General features: G+C 29.2%; 1 protein-coding gene across 1 annotated transcript; it reads left to right on the top strand.

Moving 5' to 3' along the window:
* Positions 1–21,689: 21,689 nt before the first annotated feature.
* Positions 21,690–22,716, top strand: LOC7463780 (uncharacterized). The gene has a single exon (XM_002324174.4). It carries the CDS (start codon positions 21,768–21,770, stop codon positions 22,380–22,382), a length of 615 nt encoding a protein of 204 aa, XP_002324210.2. The 5' UTR covers positions 21,690–21,767; the 3' UTR covers positions 22,383–22,716.
* The last annotated feature ends 385 nt before the right edge of the window (positions 22,717–23,101 follow it).

Here is a 23,101-nt window from a genome sequence, read left to right as displayed (position 1 = left end):
GTACCAGAAAAGCGTGTCCTTCAGTGCTGAAATCATATTGTAGGAACGTGAAACGAACAGATAGACAGTGACAGGGACAGAAACTCTATGGTGGCCGCGTTTTTATGGTAGAGAGAGAGAGAGAGTGTGTGTGTGTGTGTGTGTCTTCTTGGGTAATGATTACGCGGTAACGTGACTTTGGTTAAGAAACCAGATGCTAGAGATAAATTTGATTGTCATTTATTGTTTATGATTTTTAAATTTATATTTTTAATCTTGATTTTTCTTAAATAAATTTAATGGTGAAAAATATTCATACAAAATGAATCGCCAAGATTATTAAATGAATGATATCTTTGAAATTTTAAATAGTTTATTACAAGGGCAAAGTTGGGGGAAAAATATTATTAAATTTTTCATCTTGTCCTCTATCATATTTGTTTTTTTTTTTTTTTAAATATATATAAAAACTTCAATCAATCTTCCTAAAACAAAGGATAATTTTGTATTTTGATTTTATCTGTGTCTGTCCATAGTTTTGAAACCCGACTCGACCCGACAGGTCGACCCGGGACTTAGGGTTGGAACCGGACCGGATTGAAGAAAAAATAGAGGAAGGAAAAACCCGGTGTGACCCGGTCAAAAACTCAGTTGCAACCCGTTGACTTATGTTTTTTTTTTTACTAAAACGACGTCGTTATAATTTTAAAAAAAAAGAATTGACCTGAGCGACCCGGTCAAAACCCGGAACCCGGGCCTTGGACTGAACCGGGTCTGAAAACTATGTATATATCCCTTCCATTCTATGTGCCAAACCAAACAGTATTTCATAATCCATGCTCTCAATTCAGCATAAAACTCTAGTATGATCAAAGTTTCAAGTTTTTGAAAGAAAGCATGGTATTGGACTATTGCTGAATCAAACAAAGAGAACGCTATTATTATTATTATTATTATTATTATGTTTGGTGAAAGAATCTAAGTTGGATGGTTTTTCTTTAATAAAAAGCTGGGTGCTGTTTTTGGTGACGTTTGGATTACATTTAAAAGTGGTTTATACAATTCCTTTAAGCTAAGAATGATTTTGATATTATTTTTAATCCTAACACACTTTTATATAAACATCACCCAACACTTAATAATAAAACTTTTTATTTGCAATTTACTACTTTTCTTCGTTACAATTCTTTCTTTGTAATACCAATAAAGTGTGTGTTTAGCTTGAAGGTGTAGCCAGTGGCGGAGGGAGAGGGGCTGGGGCTCTTGCAAGAAAATACCCCTCCCTTATAAATATTTATAATTTTAATAAAAATAATCGAATTTTTTTCTTTACCCCTTCTAATTTATAATTTGGCCCCCCCTAACTATTTTTTCTTGCTTCGCCCCGGGGTGTAGCGGTTTTTTTTTTAAATATAACTTTTTTTAAATCACAAACTATTCCTTTAAAAATTAAAAATTCATGCTTTTTATATAAACCCACTAAAAGAAATCTAAAATCACCTCCAAACCAACCACTCCCGAAAAGCAGGTGTAAATTGCGGTGGGCTCTAACCTATGGATCGATAACATTCAATGTATATTTGCTTTTGTGCTGTGTCATGAGGTTATTACACGCCAACTCATTTTACTATAAAGGAGATTACTATTTCGCCCACTCACATATAACTTTAGATTTTCGTATTACTATTTTGCGTTTTGATGGCAAAATCATTTAGCGGACAAATAGGTCTTTTTTAGTAGACCTATTAGTTATTACAAAAGTAGTAAACGGGCCAAGTAGTTTTTTTTATTACACAGTATAATTACTTTGTTATTCTTAAAAGAAAAAAAAAAACATTAAGCTTTAGTTAAGGGGCTTTTTAGTCTTTGATTTATTTTTAAAACGTTTAAGTTATCTTATTGCCTTTGGAATTTAAAAAGCTTTGCCTTTGATTTAAGGGTTTTTTTATCTTTTACATTTGGTTATTTGATAGTTATTGGGTGTCATTAGAAGGCAACAAGATAATTATATAAATAAGCAAAATAAAAAAAGAGCTGTAAGCGCGTGAACAGTGTCCACGGGGTTTGGATGACGCATGCAGCGATGTCCAGTAGCCAAAACCTTGCTTCCATAACAGCATTCGAAGTATCTTGGTGTCTCTTCCATATATAAGCGGAGTGTGTGGCATAATTGTTACTGATTTAGTGCGTGCGGCTTTTTGTTTTTTCATTTCTCTTACTTGATTTTCGTGCTAGCCTTTAAAAAAATCAAATCAACTCCAAAGATTTGTTATCTTAATATTTCATCCTTATTCTTTTTATCACAAATTTTTTATTTAGAATAATTTATAAAATTGAGGGGTTTTTTTTTTTTATCAATTTCATCCCTAGTAGATTTTTTTCATCTGTCAAATTTAGTTTTTATTTTTTTTATTACCATTTGTTTTTATTTAAGATGGTTTTTTATTAATGATTTTTACAATCTCATCCTTCTTGAGTTTGTTTCTATCAAATCTAATCCTTTTTTTTTTTATTTCTATTTTTTTTATCATCCAAGATTGTTTTAGATTGATTTTTTATTATTATCTCATCCTACAATATTTAACTGACCGGGTGTTTAGCTTTTTAGTTATGTCCGAATTTATAATTTAACAAATTACAAGTTTAAAAGATTAATCTCGATTTATGAATTTAACTAGGACTTTTTCCTTTTTTCAAGCCTTTTGTTTACATCCTCCATAATGTGGTTATTTTTTCATACACTCTCTATGAGATTTTTTTTTTTTTGAAAATAACATGGATTGTCTCGGGTTTTTTTTTTGTCTTTTTTAAATTTAGTTTTTTTTAAAAAAAAAAACTTTGTTTTAAAATTAAACTAAATTAATTGATTTCATCATTCAACATTTAATTCTTCAGGTGTTGAGTTTCTAGGTTGAGCCAGAGTTGATAATTCAACGAATTGCGGGTTTGAGAGTTTAACCTGAATTTACAAGGTTCACTCGGGTTTGTTTAGTTTTTTTTTCCTTTTTTAAGCTTTTTTTTTTTTTTGCAATTTCATAATCTAACATTGTTTTTATTCGTTTTCTATGAGATTTATCTTTCTTTATAAAATAACAAGGGTTGCCTTGAGTTTTTTTTTCTGTCTTTGTTAAATTTAGTTTTTTTAAAAGTAATCTTGTTTTTTTAATTAAGTTAATTTTTTTAATTTCATCATTCAACGTTTAATTAGTCGGATGTTGATTTTCTTAGTTTAGCTTAGATCTATAATTAAACAGGTTATAGATTTGAGAGATATACCCAAATTTACGAGGTTCACTTGGGATTGCTTGACTTTTTTCTTTTTTTTTAATTGCTTTCGTTTTGAAAGTAACAAGGATCAACTTAGATTTTTTTCAACCTTTATCAAATTTAACTTTTTTAAAAAGAATTTTATTTTTTAATTAAATTAATTGCATGAGATATTTGTTTAATGATCTTTTTTTGCTTCTTGGGTTAGTGCTCTGACAGTATGTATAACTTCTTTTAGTTTTTAAATTTTTAAATTTTTATTATTTTTTTTAAAACATTGATATTATATGAATATTTTTTTTTACAATTGAGAAAAATTAACCTAGTTGACAGCATAATCTAGTTTTTGTACTAATTCTATACTCTAGTGGTATTCTCAACCCGATTTTCCGATTTTCATAGGCTAAGAGCAAGCTATCTTTTTCATACGGTAAAAGACATATTATTCACACAAAAATGCAGATGCACTTATAGTTCCCTTAAAAACTTAAAATTAATAGATAAAAAGTCATTTTGGTAGTCTTTTTTTTTTTTGCTTTCCATATAGATCTTCCTCCAAGATGCACTTATAAAATTAATAGATAAAAAGTCATTTTGGGAATTCTAATGTCATTGTCATGCCCTTGAGGCTTGAATTCATTTTCTAGTTTCCTACTTATTATTATTGAAAAAGGTACCTACTGGTTTTCAATCTTTAATGCCTGAGTAGGTCAATGAAAAACCAGATTTTCAAATTTTTCTTGAGGGTCCTTCAAGAAAAAGATAAAAATTGTGTTCGAGCGATTACATGACTTGGCGAGGCCGAACCTCTTTGAATTCAATATGAATCCACTATAGTTTTTATTAGATTATTGATTTGTGCTATGTTGTGAGTCGGGTTAATTTTTTTTAATATAAATGAAATGTTTAGATATTGCTAATATTTTTTTTTCTAACAGAAAAAAAAATTTAAATTGTGTGAGAGTTGACTCGATACGGATCCAAAAGTAATTTCATATTACTTGTAAGCGTATATTTTGACCAAGAATATTTAAGATGACATATTGTTTTTAATATTAAAATAACAGCATATTGAATTGACTTGGGTTTATCTAGGTTAACATGTTAAATTTGCGATCCGGGTTATGAGATTATGATAACCTCCTAGAAAGCAAATCAAAATAAATTATGAAGCGTAATTCTCAATCAAACCAATGTTAAAGGATGAAATTGAAAAAAAAAATTAATTAAAAAAGAACTAAAAAAAGTGACCCGAGTTAATCAGTCAAACTCGTGACTTAGGTCATAAGACCGAGATAACTTCATGGAAAACAAATCAATTAAAAATAAATCAATTAAAAAAAGAACATAAAAAATTATCAGAATCAATTCATAAAACTCATGACTCGAGTCATCAAACCAAGATAACCTCATAGAAAAAAATATAAAAAAATGACCTGATTTAACCCGGGTTAATCTACTAAATCCGGGATTTTGGTCATGAAATTAAGATAACCCTACAAAGAGAAAATCAAAACACGTTATGATGCTCAATTTTCAATTGCTCATGTTGGATCCAATGTTGAATGATGAAATTTGTAAAAATTTTAATTGAAAAAATGACATAAAAAATAAGCCAAGTGAATTCGGGTTAACTTGTTAACCATTATTCATGGGCTTACAATGTTGATGGGGATGACCCAATAAAAATAAAATCCAATGTTGAAGGACTTATGAACTAGAGAAAACCTCTTAAAAATAAATAATAAAACAACCTAATTTAACGATGGTTAAAATACCAAAACCGACGATATTCATCATGAGACCAAGATATCTCTATAGAAAGCAAATCAAAATAAATTATGAAACTCAATTTTCAACTGACCCAATGTTTAATAATTAAATTGAAGAAAAGATCAATTAAAAATAAAACACAAAAATAACCGAGTCCACTTGAATTAACCCTTTAAGCATTATTCTCGAGTCATGAGACCAAAATAACATAATAGTAAATAAACAAAATAAATCATGAAATCTAATTCTCAATCAACTTAATATTAAATGATGAAATTGAAAAAAAATTAATTAAAACAAAAACCCAAGTCAAGTTGCTAAACTAACGATCCGTGTTATGAAAGTATGATAACTCATTAAAAAACAAATTTAATATTAAAAAATAATTTTTTTAAAAAAAACAACGATCCGAAAAAAAAGATATTCCAATGAATAATATTTTACTGTCTTCTTTTAATTTATAGTTAGTTAATTAAAAAAAAAGTAAAATACTATTTTATATATATATATATATATATATATATAAAAACAAAACATTCGACTTGAACAGAGGCTTTTTGTTGGCATTGGTGAGTCAAGCACCAGTTTCTATGGCGTTGTTCTCTATAGACTACAATAAAAAAGTAGTATTATTTTTCAAGTCAAACTTGAATATATTTTTTTTTTAACAAAGACATAGGTATATAAAATATTAAATCTTATCTCGAAAGACAAAAAATAATTATATTTACGTTGAAATCAAATAAAAAAAGTTATAATCACTGAAAATTAATATAATGCACAATGTGTATGTTACTATTGTCAATTCAACAAGAGGTTGCCATTACTTATTTGAAATTGACTTTCATCCATGTAAGATCCCTCCTTTCATTTTAGACTATTAATAAATCTTGAATTTCCCACAAGCTCAATTGACCGAAGAGGTCAAAAGCACAAATTAGTCTACACAATAAATAAATAAATAAGTATATAATATCTAAATCATATTACCACATTTGTCGTGAGAATACCTATGTTTGTTGAACCGTAGGACTCTTTTTTTTTAATTATTTTTTTATATATAAATAAAAACGAGTTTATATATATATATATATTAGTTGCTTGGCAACCCAAATGTGTGTTGATATTTGGGTTACTAGGTATCTAAAACATGAGTTAAATTTATAGTTACTAAAATAAGCTTGATTCGGTGTGTTTAATAACTCGATTAACCTATCTAAATATTATAAATAATATTTTAAAAAATAATATTATTTTAATAAAAATAATTAATATTAATTAGCTCGTAATTCCAATTATCTAATATTTTTTTTATCTGTAATAATTGTATTTCTCAGTTGTCATTATCATCTCTGAGAACATTTCTTGTTTTCCTTTTTTTTTTTTCTAAAAGTGGTCAAATCAAAGAAGGTAAGACCTCGTTTGTTTGACGGAAACCACTTTCCATACTTTTCTATGTTTATTTGCCTTTAGAAATGTTGGTCAACAGAAAACATTTTCCAATCAAAGAAAAATTTAGCTTGGTTTTCAGAAAAGTGTTTAGAGATGTTATATTATTTGCTGATTATATCAAATTTGGTCATCAAACTTTTGATTGCTATATATATATTTTTTTGAATATTTTTTTTCAATTTTATCCTTTAGAATTTGATTTTTATATTAACTTTAGTTTTTATTTTTATAATTGTTATTTGCTTTTCTCTTATCGTTTTTTAATTAAAATTTTTTATCTATCAAATTTGGTCCTCATTCTTTTGATTGTTACTTATTTTATTTGAAATAATTTATGAAATTGTAATTATTATTATTTTAATTTCATCATATTTTAATTTTTTTATTTGTTAGATTTGATCTCTATTATTTTGATTATTATTTATTTTATTTGAGATAATTTATGAAATTATATTTTTTTTCAATTTCATTCTTATTCAAATTTTTAATTTCTAAGATTTGTTCCTCGTTATTTTAATAAAATTGAAAATAAAATAAAATATTAATAAGTTATTTTCCAGTTTATTTTGATGACATAACCAAACACTGGAAAGTGTTTTCCAATTTATTTTTCATCATGACACTACGGAAAATAATTTACTTTCCCGAAAATTATTTTAAAAAAAAAAATTACTTTCCAACAAACAAACGAAACCTAAATAAAAAAAATGATATTTTCAAACTTGTCTTGAGTTCATGGCGGAAGCCCTTTGAATGCCAAGTTGAGCCCATCATAACTTGGGCCTTCTCATTATGATCCAATGATGAAACTGTCCACTTAGGTTTATTATATGGCATTAGGTTTCTAGTTCCAACCTTTCCGTCAGTTTGCCCGCACTCTGCCAGGACAGCTGGATCCAAAATATTTGTAACACAAAAAAAATGTGTTGTCAATATTTTGAAGTATATTTTGTTTTATTTATGAATTAAAAGGTTTATATATATATATATTTAATTAAATAAATTAACAATGAGATTTACCCATAAATATTAAAAAATATTAATATTAACTAATGACTAAGTTAAAAATTATGAAATATATACATATTATGATATTTAATTTTAATTATTGAGATTTTTTCAAAAAAAAAATTACAGTTTACATGTGGTCCTCTTTTGTTTTTTTGTGTGGAAAATTACATCAAACCTTTTATAGTTTGATTGTTTTTTGTTTTTTACATTACCTTCGTGTTTTGAAAAATTACATTTTACATCCTATATTTTAATAACTTTATAATGCTTTACTTTCTAAAAAAAATCAACAAAAAATGCTAGATTATTTATAATATTGTTATTATATTTCATTTAATAACTAAAAAACCCTTACAATATTAATATTACAATTTTACTATTAAACTAAAAAAACCCTACTCACCATGGCTAACTTATTTCTTTTCTTTTTGTTTTTCAATTTCAATCTTCAGCAAGCTCACAAGAAAGAAGTGACGCCATTATTGTTTTAATTTTTTTTTCTTCCCTTTTCTTTTCAATTGCACAAAAAGCTTTGTCCCTAAGAACAAGCATCATCCAATAGTTCTTTGGAATTCAAGTGACGAGAAGTTTGTGAAGAGAAGGCAAGAATGCTTGCTAGGAAAGTTCGCATCTCCTAGCCATGCCTTGAAAATCAAGCACAAGAGATGCACGATCAAAATACGCAAAATCGGCAATTGAATCAATGCCTACCAAAATCCACCTTGCATAATTAATACAAAAAAAAATAAGTTTGAAAATTTCGAGGTTCCAATCAAGATTTCAGCTCCACCCTTCTTTGAAAAACCAAGTTCCAATTGAAAATTTCAAAGTTCTAGAGGAATTACACAATGATTGTGAAAGAGATATTAATGAACACCTTGAAGTGTCCGGGATCAAAATCAAGACAAAGAAAATCAAATATAGAGCAACCAAATGTCGAGGAGCCAAAAAAATTCAATTTTGTGTTTGTGGAGAAGGAGAGAAGAAATCGTACAAAGGGAGAATCCAAATCTGTGTACGTTGGATTGACATATAGTTTGGGTATTTGTGTTGTTTTATTATATATGGGAGTAAATTTATTATTTTATCTATTAAGAATGGAAAGTGTAATTTTTTAAAACACATAGGTAAATTAAAAAATAATTAAATTATAAAAAGATCAATATAATTATTTATTTTAAAAAAAACATATAAAGCATCATTTACTGTACGAATTCCAACCACTAAAGAGGTGGTTAGAAAATTAGGTTGGCTTTATGGATAGAAAAAGTCATTTTTTAACATATTTTCACTAAAAATACTTTATAAGCACCCTTAGAATATTAATAAACCAATCTATCTACTGAAAATAAAAAAACCTATATCGGTCCAAAACACAAAATTAAACCAGAATTTTTTTTCTCTCAACCCTGATTTACTTTTTTTCAGCAAGATAAAGGCTAAAAAAAACCTCAACGAAACTTTTATTCTCAAATAAAACTTGTTGATACCAAAATTGATATTTGTTTTATCTCTGAAATGTGGTTAACTAATAACTTTCTCTCTCATTCACAATTTTTCGATGACTTTCTCAATCGTCTCTTAAATCAATAGATCGAAAAATGAACAAATAAAGTTTTGGACTAAAATTAAAATTCCTAAAACTAAGGGATTGTAAAAGGAAAAATTAAAATAGGTGAATCAATAAGTACTTTTTCATGCATATTTGGGATTGGCTACGCAGTTTTTTTCTATTTTTCAATTTGGTTTTTTTTTTTATCTCCTAATTATGCCTTTACACCACATATTCAAACCAAATCATATTAAATTAGCCAGCAAGTGAGAGGCGTCCGTGCCTTTTAGGCGACACGTGCAATGCCTCCTAGTGGCTGTTAGTAGCTTTTCAAGGTGGTGTCTGAAGCAGCATGCCACCCTCTACACGGTGGGGCGGTGCGTGTTGACATGTATGGCATGAAGGAGCTCTGATAATAATTTTTCTCCTCCCATCTCTTTTCTCTCTCTTCCACCTCAAAAGGTGAGTTAGACTTGTAACATTGCAAAGTGATCCTCAATCTTTTAATTGTATCGCATTTGATTTATTTGTTTTTCAATTTCATCCTTCAGTGTTTTATTTTTTATGTTTTTTTAATCAAATTGGATCCTCATTCTTTTAATTCCTATTTATTTTGCTTTTAATCTTTTTCTAATTGGATTTTATTTTTCGATTTAATCCCTAATCATTTGATTTTAATTCTTTCATTTGTTGAATTTGATTATCATTCTTATGACTGCAATTCCTTTTATTTTGAGTTCTCTTCTTTATTAATTGTTTTGTGGCAATTTTATCTATCACTGTTTAATTTCATTGATTTTTCATATCATACTTGGTGCTTACTTTTTTTATCATATTTTTAAAACTCGGACCGAGAGTCGACAATTGTCATGTTCTGGGTCACAAGTTGGGTTGAATAACTAGGGTTATCGAGGTTAATCAAATTTTTTATTGTGCAGGAAGTAAAAATAACATTATTTTGATAAAAAAAAAACAATGGCAAAAACAATTCAATGGGTGTTGACATGATTTTCTCCTAGCTAATCATTTGATTTTTTATTCAGTTAAAAATAAAAATGGTATTATTTTGATAAAAAAATAATAGAGAAAAAAAACTCATTCTCTTGATTTTTTTATCCTTTTCTTGGTTTTTTTTTGTTTCATTTCTTTTTTGTCCAGATTTAGTTCTTATTTTTTATCATTTTCTTAATTTGTTTTTTCTTTCAATTTTGTCCCTCGACATTTTATTTCATTGTTTATCTAATTTTGGTTATCATTCTTTTAATTACTTTTTTATCCTTTTTTTAATAATTTTATTTTTCGATTAAGTCCCTCATTATTTTTTTTCATTAGTTTTTATACCAGATTTGGTCCTCATTATTTTGATTGCTATCTGTTTTATTTTTTGATTGTTAAGAATTTTGTTCAAGATTTGTTTTTGATTTTCTGTATGGTCATCTTGGTTTCATGACCAAAGTTGTTGGTTTGGAAGGTTAACCCAATTTAACTTCAGTTTTTTTTTTGTTTTTTTATTTCGTCATTTGACTTTAGACTATTGGACCTTAAACTTTTTATTTTCTTTTTCCATTTCTTTTCTCTGGGGTTATCTCGGATCGTGGGTTATCACCATTTCCAAGTTCACCCAAGTTATCACCATTTGCATATCTTTTTTTTGTTAGAAAAAAATTGACTCGCCCCGCGGCGTAGCTCATACAAAAAAATCTACTATTACTACTATTTAAGGAGCCTTGCACTATCTTTTTCTTTTTTTCCCCTTGAACAAAAAACACCTAGAAATTCTTGGCATGCTCAAAGGGGAAACTTGAATTTAAGACGTGGACTAATAGTATATAAAGTATATAACATTGTTGGCAATCACCCAAATATTCAACAAATTAATGCAATAGCTTATTTCAAATTGATTGTGATCACTGAAAGAAAATAATTTATTTTCTTATATATTAATAATATGCATCAATTTTCTATTAATCAAAGCAGAATTTATTTTCTAATAGCCTCGGTACTCGCACTTTGCTGCGAGGATGGATTATTTTTTGTGCAAAAATAATGTTCAGGTTCTGAAATGAGATAAAAAAAAAAGACATACAAAATTAACTGGTTATGACAAACTTGTAACCACGCAAATTAGCCAACCCGAGATATCAAGTCAAAATTGTAGCTTAGATCATGTGATTGGGATAACGCAATAAAAAAAATAAAGAGAATTATAAAGCCTTTTTCTAAAAACAATCGTGTTAACTTTTCATATCCGTGACCCAAGTCATCAGATCCAAAGCTTTCAATCTAGAAAAACCATGAAATTCAATTCTTAATCATATATTGAAGGATAAAATTGAAAAAAGACTTTCAATTATACAAAAGAGTTTTAAAAATAGTAATTAAAAAAATAAGAATCAAAATTAAAATACAAGATAAATTCTATATTTAATTAAATGGTAAATTGAAAAAAAAATAGCAAAAGAACAAAAAAAAATAGAAATCAAAACAATAAGGACCAAATTGTAAAACATAATACCATTAATTTGAATTGAAGGATGACATTAAAAACCAATAAATCTTTTACAAAAAGCTAAGGCAAAAAATTAGAAATCCAAAGAATGAGGACCAAATTGAAAAATATAATATTTGGTAAAATGGGATTTAAGGATAACATTAAAAACAAATAAAACATCTAAAAAAAGACTAAGACTAAAAATGAGAAATCAAAAGAATAGGGACTAAATTTGAAATACCAATAACCAAGAGGGTCATGCTATAATTTTCGAGGGAGGAGAGAGAGAAGAAGGAAAAAAGAAAAAACAGCCCATTAACGACAAACTAGAAAACCACTGGAGAGTTGCACCAACAGAAAGAGGATACGACAACATTTCTAATAACACGATATAAGGGCAATTTTGGATGTCGGGAGGCACCACACGCACTGTTCAAATTGTCCCTCAATATAAATCATAATAACAAAAAAACCATTGTAAAAATACAAAAACACCCCTTGACTTTTTTTCTTCCAATGATATTCTAGTCATTTCACTATGCAATCAAAATGAAAAAAAATAATTATTTATCCCTTGGTCAATTTGGGAATGACAAATGGGCCATGTGAAAAACTTTAATACTTTTGGAAGCTAATGCAAAGTTATTTGAGTAGAGATTGTTCTAGTGAACAATGCCACTGGGTCTGGAGCTATAGTAATTTTCCAAGGACAATTCTTAGCTCCCTCTCGTTCGTAGTGTGTGTGTGTGTCTATATATATATATAGAGAGAGAGAGGGGGGGGGGAGAAAAAAGTGTAAATGAAACTTAAATAGTAGAACTTGAAATCAATTGTTAGTGTAAGTGGAATTTGAAACAACTTGGAATTTGGTGAGAGATTTATAAAAAGCTTTAGAGTGAAGGTTTAAATCTTAAGTTTTAGAAAAAGATTTGGTTGTAAAAGGTGAGGCCTCACACGTGAAGAAGATTGTGAATGATAGTAAAAGCCCAAGTTTACTGTTTAAAGAGTGGAGTAGATGGTTAGTGCCGAGCCATTATAAAATTTATTGTGCATCTCTCTTCTCTTACCTTTTTACTTTGTTTATTATTTGATTGTGTTAGTGTGTGTTGCTTTTAGTTGTCTAGAAAGGGTTAAATGGTGTTTGATTCTGTGTTTCGTTTACAAAAAAAACCCAAAACAATTATATCAAATCCACGACTCGGGTCATGAGACTATGACAACCCCATATAAGGCAAATGTAAATAAATTATGAAGCCTAATTCTCAATCAACCTAATGTTGAAGGATGAAATTAAAAAAAATAACAAAAAAAGGTCCCCGAATAAACCTGGGTTAACCTGTCAAACCTGTGACCCAGGTCATGAGATTGGAATAACTCCATAGAATGAAAATCAAAACAAATTATGAAGCACAAGTCCTAGTAAATCCATTATTGAATAATGAAATTGGAAAACAAATCAATCTAAAAACAGACACAATAAAATAACTTGATCTTACTCGGGTTAACCCATAAAACTCATGACCATTGTCATGAGAATCAAATAACCTTATAGAAAACAAACCAAAACAAATCAGAAAGTTTAATTCTTAATCAATCCAATGTTGAATGATGAAATTAAGAAAAAAATTAAAAATTAAAAATTAAAAGAAAAAATTTGAGTCAACCATGTAAACCCGCTATATGGGTTATGAGACCGAGATAACCACATAGAAAACAAACTACAACAAATCATAAAGTTCAATCTCCAATCAAACATATTATTTTAATGACATTATAGTAAAAAACATTCACTTAAAAGAATTGAACTGTGTTTATTAGATAACATTATAGATAATCATTGGATATCCTACTTTTCAGTTTAAATACTTGTATGCATGTTTTGATTGAAAAGTATAAGAGAACATCTAGAATTTAATTAAGATTAATGTATAATAGGTGTAAGAAAATGTGGAACATATCTTTTTCAATAATTCCACTTGTACATTACCCCAATTAACAAACCACTAACTCGCGCCATATCACCGGTATCTAAAGGTCAAGAAATAAAGTGTGATATAAACCTAAAAATGAAAAAGCTCGACTCGTCTTTGTGTTAAAACTATCATATGGCAACTAAATCACTAATTATGAAGCTCTAATAATTACAGATTGGAATGAGCAAAATTAAACGTACTATAAAACAAAATGCACTAATTAAATGGTTTAAATTGTGATAAGAAAAAGATGAAGGATCACTTCATACTTTTTAGATATACTCAAACATTGTGCCAGCAACTCTAGTCATTAAGACAAAGTCAAGGTCTGTTGATGAATATACTGATGACTTTTGTCAACTAGCGGTTAGGAATTATCTGGAAAAAATAGAGGAATAGCTAGTGGCCAAGTACCCGAGTGGATTAAGACAACCCATTCAAGACTTACTTTGCTTACAATCTTTGTGGATGGTCTTATAAACCTATTAGATGGATCTAACTATGGAGAAATAGCAGGTTAGGAGAGCTAAAAGAGGCATTTAAACTTACCAATATACTAGGAGGTATTTACCAGTAATCAAAGAATGACCACTCAGCTTAAACTCGCTCGTCAATAAACCATAGGTCGAGGTTCTAGTTATAGTTATAAAATTTGATGTTACAGGTGTGGTTAGAAGGGATATTGATTATTTTAGTGTCATAAGCTAAAAAGTTATCTAGGCAAGAATATATTGATAAAAAGGTTTATGAAGAAGAATGAAGTTATAAAAGATCTTACTTATGATTATTCAAATAATAATAAAGAGATTTTGTGTGAAGATGGAATGATGGTGTTATCTTAGTCATCCAAAATAGTTTGTTGACTTCAAATGGTGGTTTATATGAAAATTAGCCATGTACTAGCCTTTTCTATTTGACGTACTCCATTAAAGATAAAGTGTGCATCCTAATCATCGATGATGGTAGTTTTGAGAAAGTAGTATTGATATAGGTGGTAAAGAAGTTATAGCTTAAAATCAACAACCACCTTAAGCCTTATAAATTGACTTGGTTAAAGTAAGACAATAAGGTAATCGTGGATAAACTGTCTTATTCAGTTTTTATAGGGAAAATAAATATTATGATGGTGTTTTATACAATATAGTATATATAGACATGTGTTATATATTATTAGACATATCTTGGAAATATGATATGAATATAATGCATGACAAGTAATGCAACACGTACACCCTTGGTATAAAAAGGAAACGTGTGGTATTAACGTCCAAAAGAGAGAAAGTAGTGGCTAAAACTGAACCATAAAAAGGTAAGAATTTGTTGCAATGATAAGTAATAGAGTTATTAAAGAAGGGGTATATTTTAGAGAATATGAGTCCATGTATAACTCAATGCCCTATGATCCTGAAAAAGGATGGCACATGGTGCATTTAAATGGATAACAAAGCCATCAACTAGATTATTATAAACTATAGGTACCCTATATCATGGTTGGATGATATATTGAATTAAATAATCAATTATAAGGTTTTCTCCAAAATCAATCTTAAAAGATCTACCATTAAATTAAGATGAAATTTAAGACACAACATAGATTATATGAGTGGATGATGATGTCACTTGGACTTTCTAATATATCTAGTACCTTCATGAGGTTCATACACCAGGTTTTCAAGCCATTAATGAGCATGTTTGTAGTGGTCTACTATAATAATATCCTGATTTATAACCCATTTATAGAGTCGTACTTGGAGTGATTACGGGTTATCTTGATACATCAAGGTATGTGCATTTATTTGTAAATCATAAAAAGTGCATGCTCTACTAATATTATTACTTTTCTAGGATTTTTTATATATATTAATGGTGTGTAGTCCAAGATAGCATCAATTATGGAGTGGTCCACTCCTAAAAGCATTCATAATGTTAGGAGCTTCCATGGGCTAGCATTTTTTTATAGGTGATTTATCCGTAATTTTCACTACACTGGTTACACTCATTATAGAGTGCTTTGAAAGACTTATTTTTTAGTGGATAGAAAAAGCATAAGCCAACTTCTTATTGGTGAAGCAAAAGATGACAAAAGTTTATGTCTCGCTCACTTGACTTTAACAAGCTATTTGAGGTGAATTGTGATGCCTCATGTTAAGGGACCAAAGGCTTCTTAGTCAAGATGGGTACCTCATTGTATTTTTAGTGAGAAGCTAATAAGATCTAGGAAGAACTATTCCATATATGACCTATGTCATCATTCAAACAGTAAAATTTTATACTCATCACTAATCATAATGCATTAAAGTACATCAATAGACAATAGAAGTTGAGTCATTGGTATGCCAAATGATTTTCCTTCCTCTAGGAGATCACCTTCTCTTTAAGGCACTAATTGGTATTCTCAATAAGATAACTAATATATTCAGTAAACATATTGTTCTTCTCAAAACTATATGCACTAAGGTGGTAAGTTATGTAGACACTTTTAGGAGTTTTACACAAGAGACCCATCCTTTAGACATATTTATTATAAGCTAGCTAATAGTGGTAAGAGAGGTGATTATATATTTGTTAATAGGTATTTATTTCATGGTATATAGTTGTGTATTCCTGATTGTTCCCTACAAGAAAATATTATTCATTAGCTGCATTTTGAGGGTTATTTCAAGCTTGAAAAGACACTAGTGTTGGTTTGATGGTTTCACTAGATATTTATTAGCCTAAACTATCAGTTTAATATTAGGATTTATGAAAATGTATGTCACCTACCAGTGTGCAAAGGGATCTTTAACCAATACTGGTTTATACGCTTCTTTTCTTATACCATATGGTTCTTGGTTAGATGTTAATATGGATTTTGGTTTAGACTTACCTTACACCTAACGGGCTATGAACACAATTCTTGTGGTGGTTGAAATGTTCTCTAAGATGGCCCACTTTATTGCTTATAGGAAGACCATGAATGATTCTTAGATTGTTCATCTTTACTTCAAGAAAGTGGTTCATTTATATAAGATCCCTAGATTTGTTACCTCTTACCATGATACCAAGTTCATGAATAACATTTGGAAGAGCCTGTGGGGTAAGTTAGGAACTCAGTTAAACTTTAATAGTGTGCTTGTCATTCTCAAATCAATGGACAAATAAAAACAATGAATCATAGGTTATCGAATTTATTATGAAGCTTAACAAGAAATAAGTCGAATAAATGGAATTTGGCCTTGCACTAAAATGTGTTTGCCTTTAATGGGTTAAGGAACCAGAATACGTAGTCGAGTCCTTTCAAAATTGTTTATTTATATAATCCATCATATATGCTTGAGTTGACACATGTTCCTAATGTTGGACTTAAGAGTGTTCAAGACGAAGATATAGAAAAATAACTTAATGGGGTGCATGATCAAATCAAGAAATAATTTTTTATAATAATGTCAAATATAAAACCTGAAAAGATAGCCAACAAAAAAGAATCACTATTAAGTTTAGTGACTTGGTATGGGCAAGGCTTACTTATGATGGGTATCACATGGGAGAGTATAATAAGCATTGAGAGAGGAAGATTGGTTTTTGTAAGGTGCTATAAACGATAATGCCTATTGACTTCATATTCCTAGCCATTTAAAGACTTGTGATGTTTTAATGTTCAATTCATCATATATCTTCTTGCCTATTGGATGACCACAACTCAAGGACGAGTTCTCTCAAACACGAGAAGACTAATGCATAACATCATGATTAATTGGATGCATATCTATTATATTTGGAATGCATGGAAAGCTTGGCGAATACATTTTAGACTAGATGAATAGGTTAAAGTCTAAGAATAGGTTCGGTCATGCCAAACGACCTATTTGATTAAAATGGATATAGCTTCTGATATGATAGTTGGACCAGGCTCAGATTTTTCTAAGTGATTCTACAAGCCTAATTCTATAATAAGTCAACTCGCTATAATCAGTTGAGGTTGGAAAGACCTTTAAATTAGGCTAAATGATGTTATTTTTATCACTTTTAATATTTTCCTGTTTGATTTTGGATTTTCAGCCTTAATTTTGGAATTTATTTTTATTTATCCTATTTTTTTAGGAATTATATTTTTTCTTCATTGTAAAGGTCGATCTCAAACCAATATAAAATGTTGTAATTTTTTTAAAAAGGAGACTATTATAGAGAAAAAAATTCAGTACTAAAATACAATTAGAGTTCTTGTTATTGAGATATTTTTAAAAGACTTTTGTCTTCTTTGTGTTTTTCTTTCTATCAACTTAGATTTGGTTGTGTCAACATAGCTAGCTTCGTATTAACATTGAAATGTTGCAATTTGATGCTCCTTTTACCACGACGACTCAAAAATTAATATGGTTTGATGGAACTTAATTATAAAGTATAATGGCAATTATGAAATTAGAAATACTAAAATGACTATATTTCGAGATAATATACTAGAATGTAGTATGTTTATCAACTAACATTTATTCTAGTTGAGAAAAAATCAAACTGTTTAGCGATTGACCTGGTCAACTTAGCAAATACAAAGACGACCTCAATAACTAGTAAAAATATAGTCTGATTAAAAAAATTCAAGATGATTTTTTTTTAATATTTAGATGATGACATATTGAATTGACTCGGATTAATTCGAGTTACTCTGCTAAATTTGTAACCATGATCATAAGATCATGATAACCTCTCAAAAATCAAATTGATTCAAATTATGAAGTCTAATTCCTAATTAATCAAGTATTGAATAATGAAATAATAAAAATTAAAAAAATAACCCAAGTCAACTTGGGTTAACCTGCAACTCAGGTCATAAGATCGGGATAACCTTATAAAAAGCAAAAAAAAAAAATTATGACACAATTCTCATTTAACTCTATGTTGAAGGATGAGATTTAAAAAAAAATCAATTAAAAAAGAACATAAAAAAGACTCGAGCTATGAGACCAGAATAACCTCATATAAATCAAATAAAAAAAGATTATAAAGTGCAATTACAAATCAGCCCAATGTTAAAGGATAAAATAAAAAAATATATATTAAAAAAAATGATTAAAAACAATTATCTAAGTGAACCCAAGTTAACGCGTCAAACTTGTAACTTGGGTCATGAGACTAGGATAACATCATAGGAAAGAAATCAAAATAAATCATAAAGCCTAATTTTTAATTAATAAAATGTTAAAAGATGAAATTTTTTCTTTTAAAAAAGTCAATAAAAAATAGAAAAAATAAATCAATCAATTTAACTCGTTAAATTTATGACTCGAGTAATGAGACTGAGATAATATTATAAAAAATAAATTAATCAAATATTAAGGATGAAATCAATTTTTTTAAAAAAATTTATATTGATTAAAAAAATTAAAGAAAGAATACGAAATACTATTAAAATAAATAATGCTTTGTAGGTGGTGCATAAAAGTGTTTTGTAAATTTTATTGTCGAAATCCAACGAGCTAATGTATTTACAGAGTACTAAAATCTAGTTAACATGGACATTGACACGAGGGGAACCTTGATGTCCATTCTCCCACGACAATTCAGAATCAATGTAGTTCGATTAAACTTAATTAAAAGCCAAAATCGCAACTATCAAATTATAAGGACTAAATTAGCAACATTTAAAGTTGGAGGAGTAGAGTGTTGTTTAGCTTTAAAAATAGTATCCGGTGATTCGGGCACCCCTCCTCTCTCTTCCGAGAGCTCAGAATCTGATGTATGGATAGATGATAACTAGAATGGGAAGAAAAAAGGCGGAGTTCTACCGCCATAATGTAAATCATTCTGCATTTAAAGTAAATACTACATGTATTTTTGGTTGGAGGTTGAATCCATTCTACCAAAACCAGATGCAGATATGCTGTTTCGGGGTGATTGAAAGTGTAGTAGTGGTTGTTTTTCAAAGTATTTTTTACTTATAAATATATCAAAATAATATTTATTTTTTAATTTTAAAAAATTATTTTTAACATTAACACATCGATCTGAAAATACTAAAAAAATAAATTAAAGTAAAAATAAATTAATTTTTTTTTAAATAATTTTTCAAACGTAAAAACAAAGCTTTGTAAATGATGAAAGGGCAGCGAGAACCACTATCATTGACAACATGATTCAATAATGGCTCATTCATTGTGATGGTCCCACCTTCACAATCAACCCTTCAATGATCAAAATAGCAGTGGTCTTGCCTTGACACGAGATGGAACGACACCGTTAAAACGCATTATTAGGTTAGAAATTATTCAAGCTCCCTACAATATTAAAAACCACAGCTAAATCGGGTAAACAAGTGGTTGAAATGTTATTGCAAAGAATACAATGAGCAAGTCCGTAGTCACCTCTATACCTTTGAAATGCCCCTCGTAAAGTGCTTTTGCAGCCATTTTCTTCACTTATCCGCCATTAAATTACTGATTAATTGCTCTAAACAACATGGGATTCCTGTTTGCATAATGATGAGAAGCCCATTAGACGTATAAAATACAATTTCTTTTTTGCGAGAAAGTTTAGGGTTTTGTAGGGTTAAAGGAAGGATCATACCTAAAGTGAGCTCCAGAAAATTAAGTGGTATTTCTTTTCATTTCTTTTCTTGGTGCCTGCATTATGAATTAATAATTGTAGCTTTAGCGTGCTCTCTTTTGAGTTCATGCATATCCTCTCATTCCCTTTGAATACGGACGGGATTGGAATTGCAATGAATATCATTTTTTAAAATGTTTTTTATTTATAAATAAATTAAAATAATGTATTATTTTTTATTTTTTAAAATTATTTTTAATATTAGTGCACCGAAATAATATAAGACATAATTTTTAAAATAAAAAATAAAATGCACGGTACCTTAAGATAAATAAAGTACAACATCAATGAAACTAAGTGGATGGCTATGATGACAAGACAAAGGATTGGTCTAGAAATGCACGGTCATGGATCTACCATAAAGCCTAATGTTGGAGAGGCAGCCACGTGGCAAGGTAGGTGGTTTAATTCATCCCTGCCAACCTTATCAAGCTGGCCTAATGGCAAATCACTTTCAATTTGCATCCATTTCAATTCTCTCACCAGAGGGAACTAACTTTTATCACCGTACAATAGTGTTTTTTTAAAGTTTTTTTATTTAAAAATATATTAAAATAATATATTTTTTATTTTTTTTTAAATTATTTTTAACATTAACGCATTAAAATTATTTAAAAACATAAAAAAATATTAATTTAAAAAAAAATTAAAAATTTAAATTTTTTCAAAAACACTTCTGAAAACACAATTAGAAAGATACGAAAAGAAATCACCCTTTCACTTTTTCGAAGGAGGAGGAGGAGGAGGATTGGAGTATTGGAGTATTTTATAGAAATTTTTTTTTATTTGTCATGAATTTTTGTATTAGATTTATATGTTTCTAAGTGTATATCTATAATTATGTCATAATTCTAGTACAACACAAAAAAATATAGAACAGGAAAAACATTTCTCAAACTATAATTGAAAAAAATAAATAAAATAAATATCTCTTTATATAATTAGTCTACAAACCTCCTCATTAAAATTAGGTTCTAATAAGTTTTAAGATTTCATGTGGATTCATTAATTTGTTGTAGAAACAATCTAACTTGTACTAATTTTTAATAGAATGTTTGAAATTGAGTTTTAACTTGTTGTTTTGTCAAAAATTAAAAAATAAATTTGTTTTAAATTAATTTATTTTTAGTGTTTTAGATTATTTTAATGTATTGATATTAAAAATAATTTAAAAAATAAAAAAATATTATTTTAAAATAAAAAAAATATTATAAAAAATAACCATTACAAAAATATCAAATAATAACACCTCTCATGATGGAAATGGGCCGAAATTGCATTATCAAGTTCACTATCACTTGCGACAATGACAATAGCAATTAAAACTAATGAGAAATTTGTCATTTCAATCAAAATCATTGCCCTTTCAAGAAAAAATAAACTTGAACAACTTATAGCTGAAAATATATATTGTTCTTGACAAGAAACATAATTAACAGATTAAAAGAAATTTGTATGACATCTTCTATGACAAGAGTGCAGACAACACAGAAACAAAAGAAATGATTAAAGAGAGTCTGTTAATTCTTAAAACAGTAAGCAATAAAAATCTTATTTTCATGGCTCCACTCTACCGCCTATAAATACCTCTTTCTTCCCTCTCCCCCACCACACAAGCCTCTCCTTCTCTCCCTCTCTCTCTCCCTCCCTCCCTCCCCCTCTCTCTCTCTCTCCCTCTCTGGGCACAAAAATGGAACAAAGTCCACCATTGATAGCCAAGAAAGCATGCAACATGTTACGTTTAATTTTCTTGATGATACAAAAGGGTATGTTAAAGAGCAAGGTCATGCTTGATCTCCATTTCTTGATGAGACGAGGCAAGATCCTAGGCAAGGCCTTGAACGACATCATGGTCCAACAACACAACACTCTAAGTTGTATTTCACATGATGTTCACATGTCGTTCATATCTCCCAGAGAGTATGAGTTCAGCTGCAGCGGCAGCCCTGCTTATAAATTCTACAGCTACAAGCAGCCTTATTACCAAGCCAGGAGGCGAAGTCTCCACGCTCATTACAAGCACACGCGATTTCAGGCGCCTTCACACGATGTTGATGATGTGGTATCAAGTAACGGCGGCGGCGATGTGGCAGTTGAGGCATCACCTTCGGTGGGTTCAGCAAGGTGGTTCGGGACGTGGAGCCCATTGGTTAGACAAGTGAGAATAACCGACTCGCCGTTCACCATGAGGGATGCTGACGAGGATTGTCACGTGGACACAGAAGCCGAGAAGTTCATCGAGATGTTTTACAAGGAGTTGAGGTTGCAGAAGCGGATGGCTGCTCATGATCGAGCAGCAGTTTAGTATGGATGACATGGCACATGTAGGGCCACTTGTCAGTGATGTCTAGTTTCGGGCTTATTTCAGGTGTTAGGGTGATCAATGCCATGAATTCTCTGTTGATTACAAAGAGAAGTCATGAAAGATGCAGCCTAATTTGCTGATTGTATATGTGGGATGAGCTTTTGTCCCTCTTTTCTTTCCTTCCCCTTTTCTTGCTTGTTTGTGCTTTGCATAATGTGTAGCCTTTCTTCATGTGTATATTCATTCTCCAAGTAGCTTTCTTAACTCTCCGTTTACTGTATTATTTGTTATGTTGTTAAGATTTATCTATTAACGAAATTTACATTGCTAGGCATTTTAGGTTTTACTAGTTTTTTTTTATCCTTGTTAAGAGCTAATTTTTGTTTTTCTAACATTAAAAAAATTATAAAAATGTTAGAAAGTAAAATACTCAATATATACTGGACTATATACTTTTAAAATACTTACTTAATTGGTGTTAGTTACTGTTTCATTATAAATCTTTAATAACCTTCTATGTTAGTGTCATCTTTCTAATCATATGGGTCTATTCCTCATCATCATCATTATCATACTTATACAAATATTCTTTGAATCTTGAAACGTGTCTATGAAAAGATTGAATGCTAACCAAGTTTTCAGTACATCGCTTGTTGTATACATCACTCTCCATATATACATGAGTTTACAAGAATAGATCTAGGGTTTGTCTTGCCTTT

The sequence above is a fragment of the Populus trichocarpa genome, chromosome 18, assembly GCF_000002775.5.
Source record: "Populus trichocarpa isolate Nisqually-1 chromosome 18, P.trichocarpa_v4.1, whole genome shotgun sequence".
In the NCBI taxonomy this organism is placed as follows: Eukaryota; Viridiplantae; Streptophyta; class Magnoliopsida; order Malpighiales; family Salicaceae; genus Populus; species Populus trichocarpa.
Note: the sequence above shows the minus strand (reverse complement) of the source record. Positions and strands in the feature narration are given on the sequence as shown.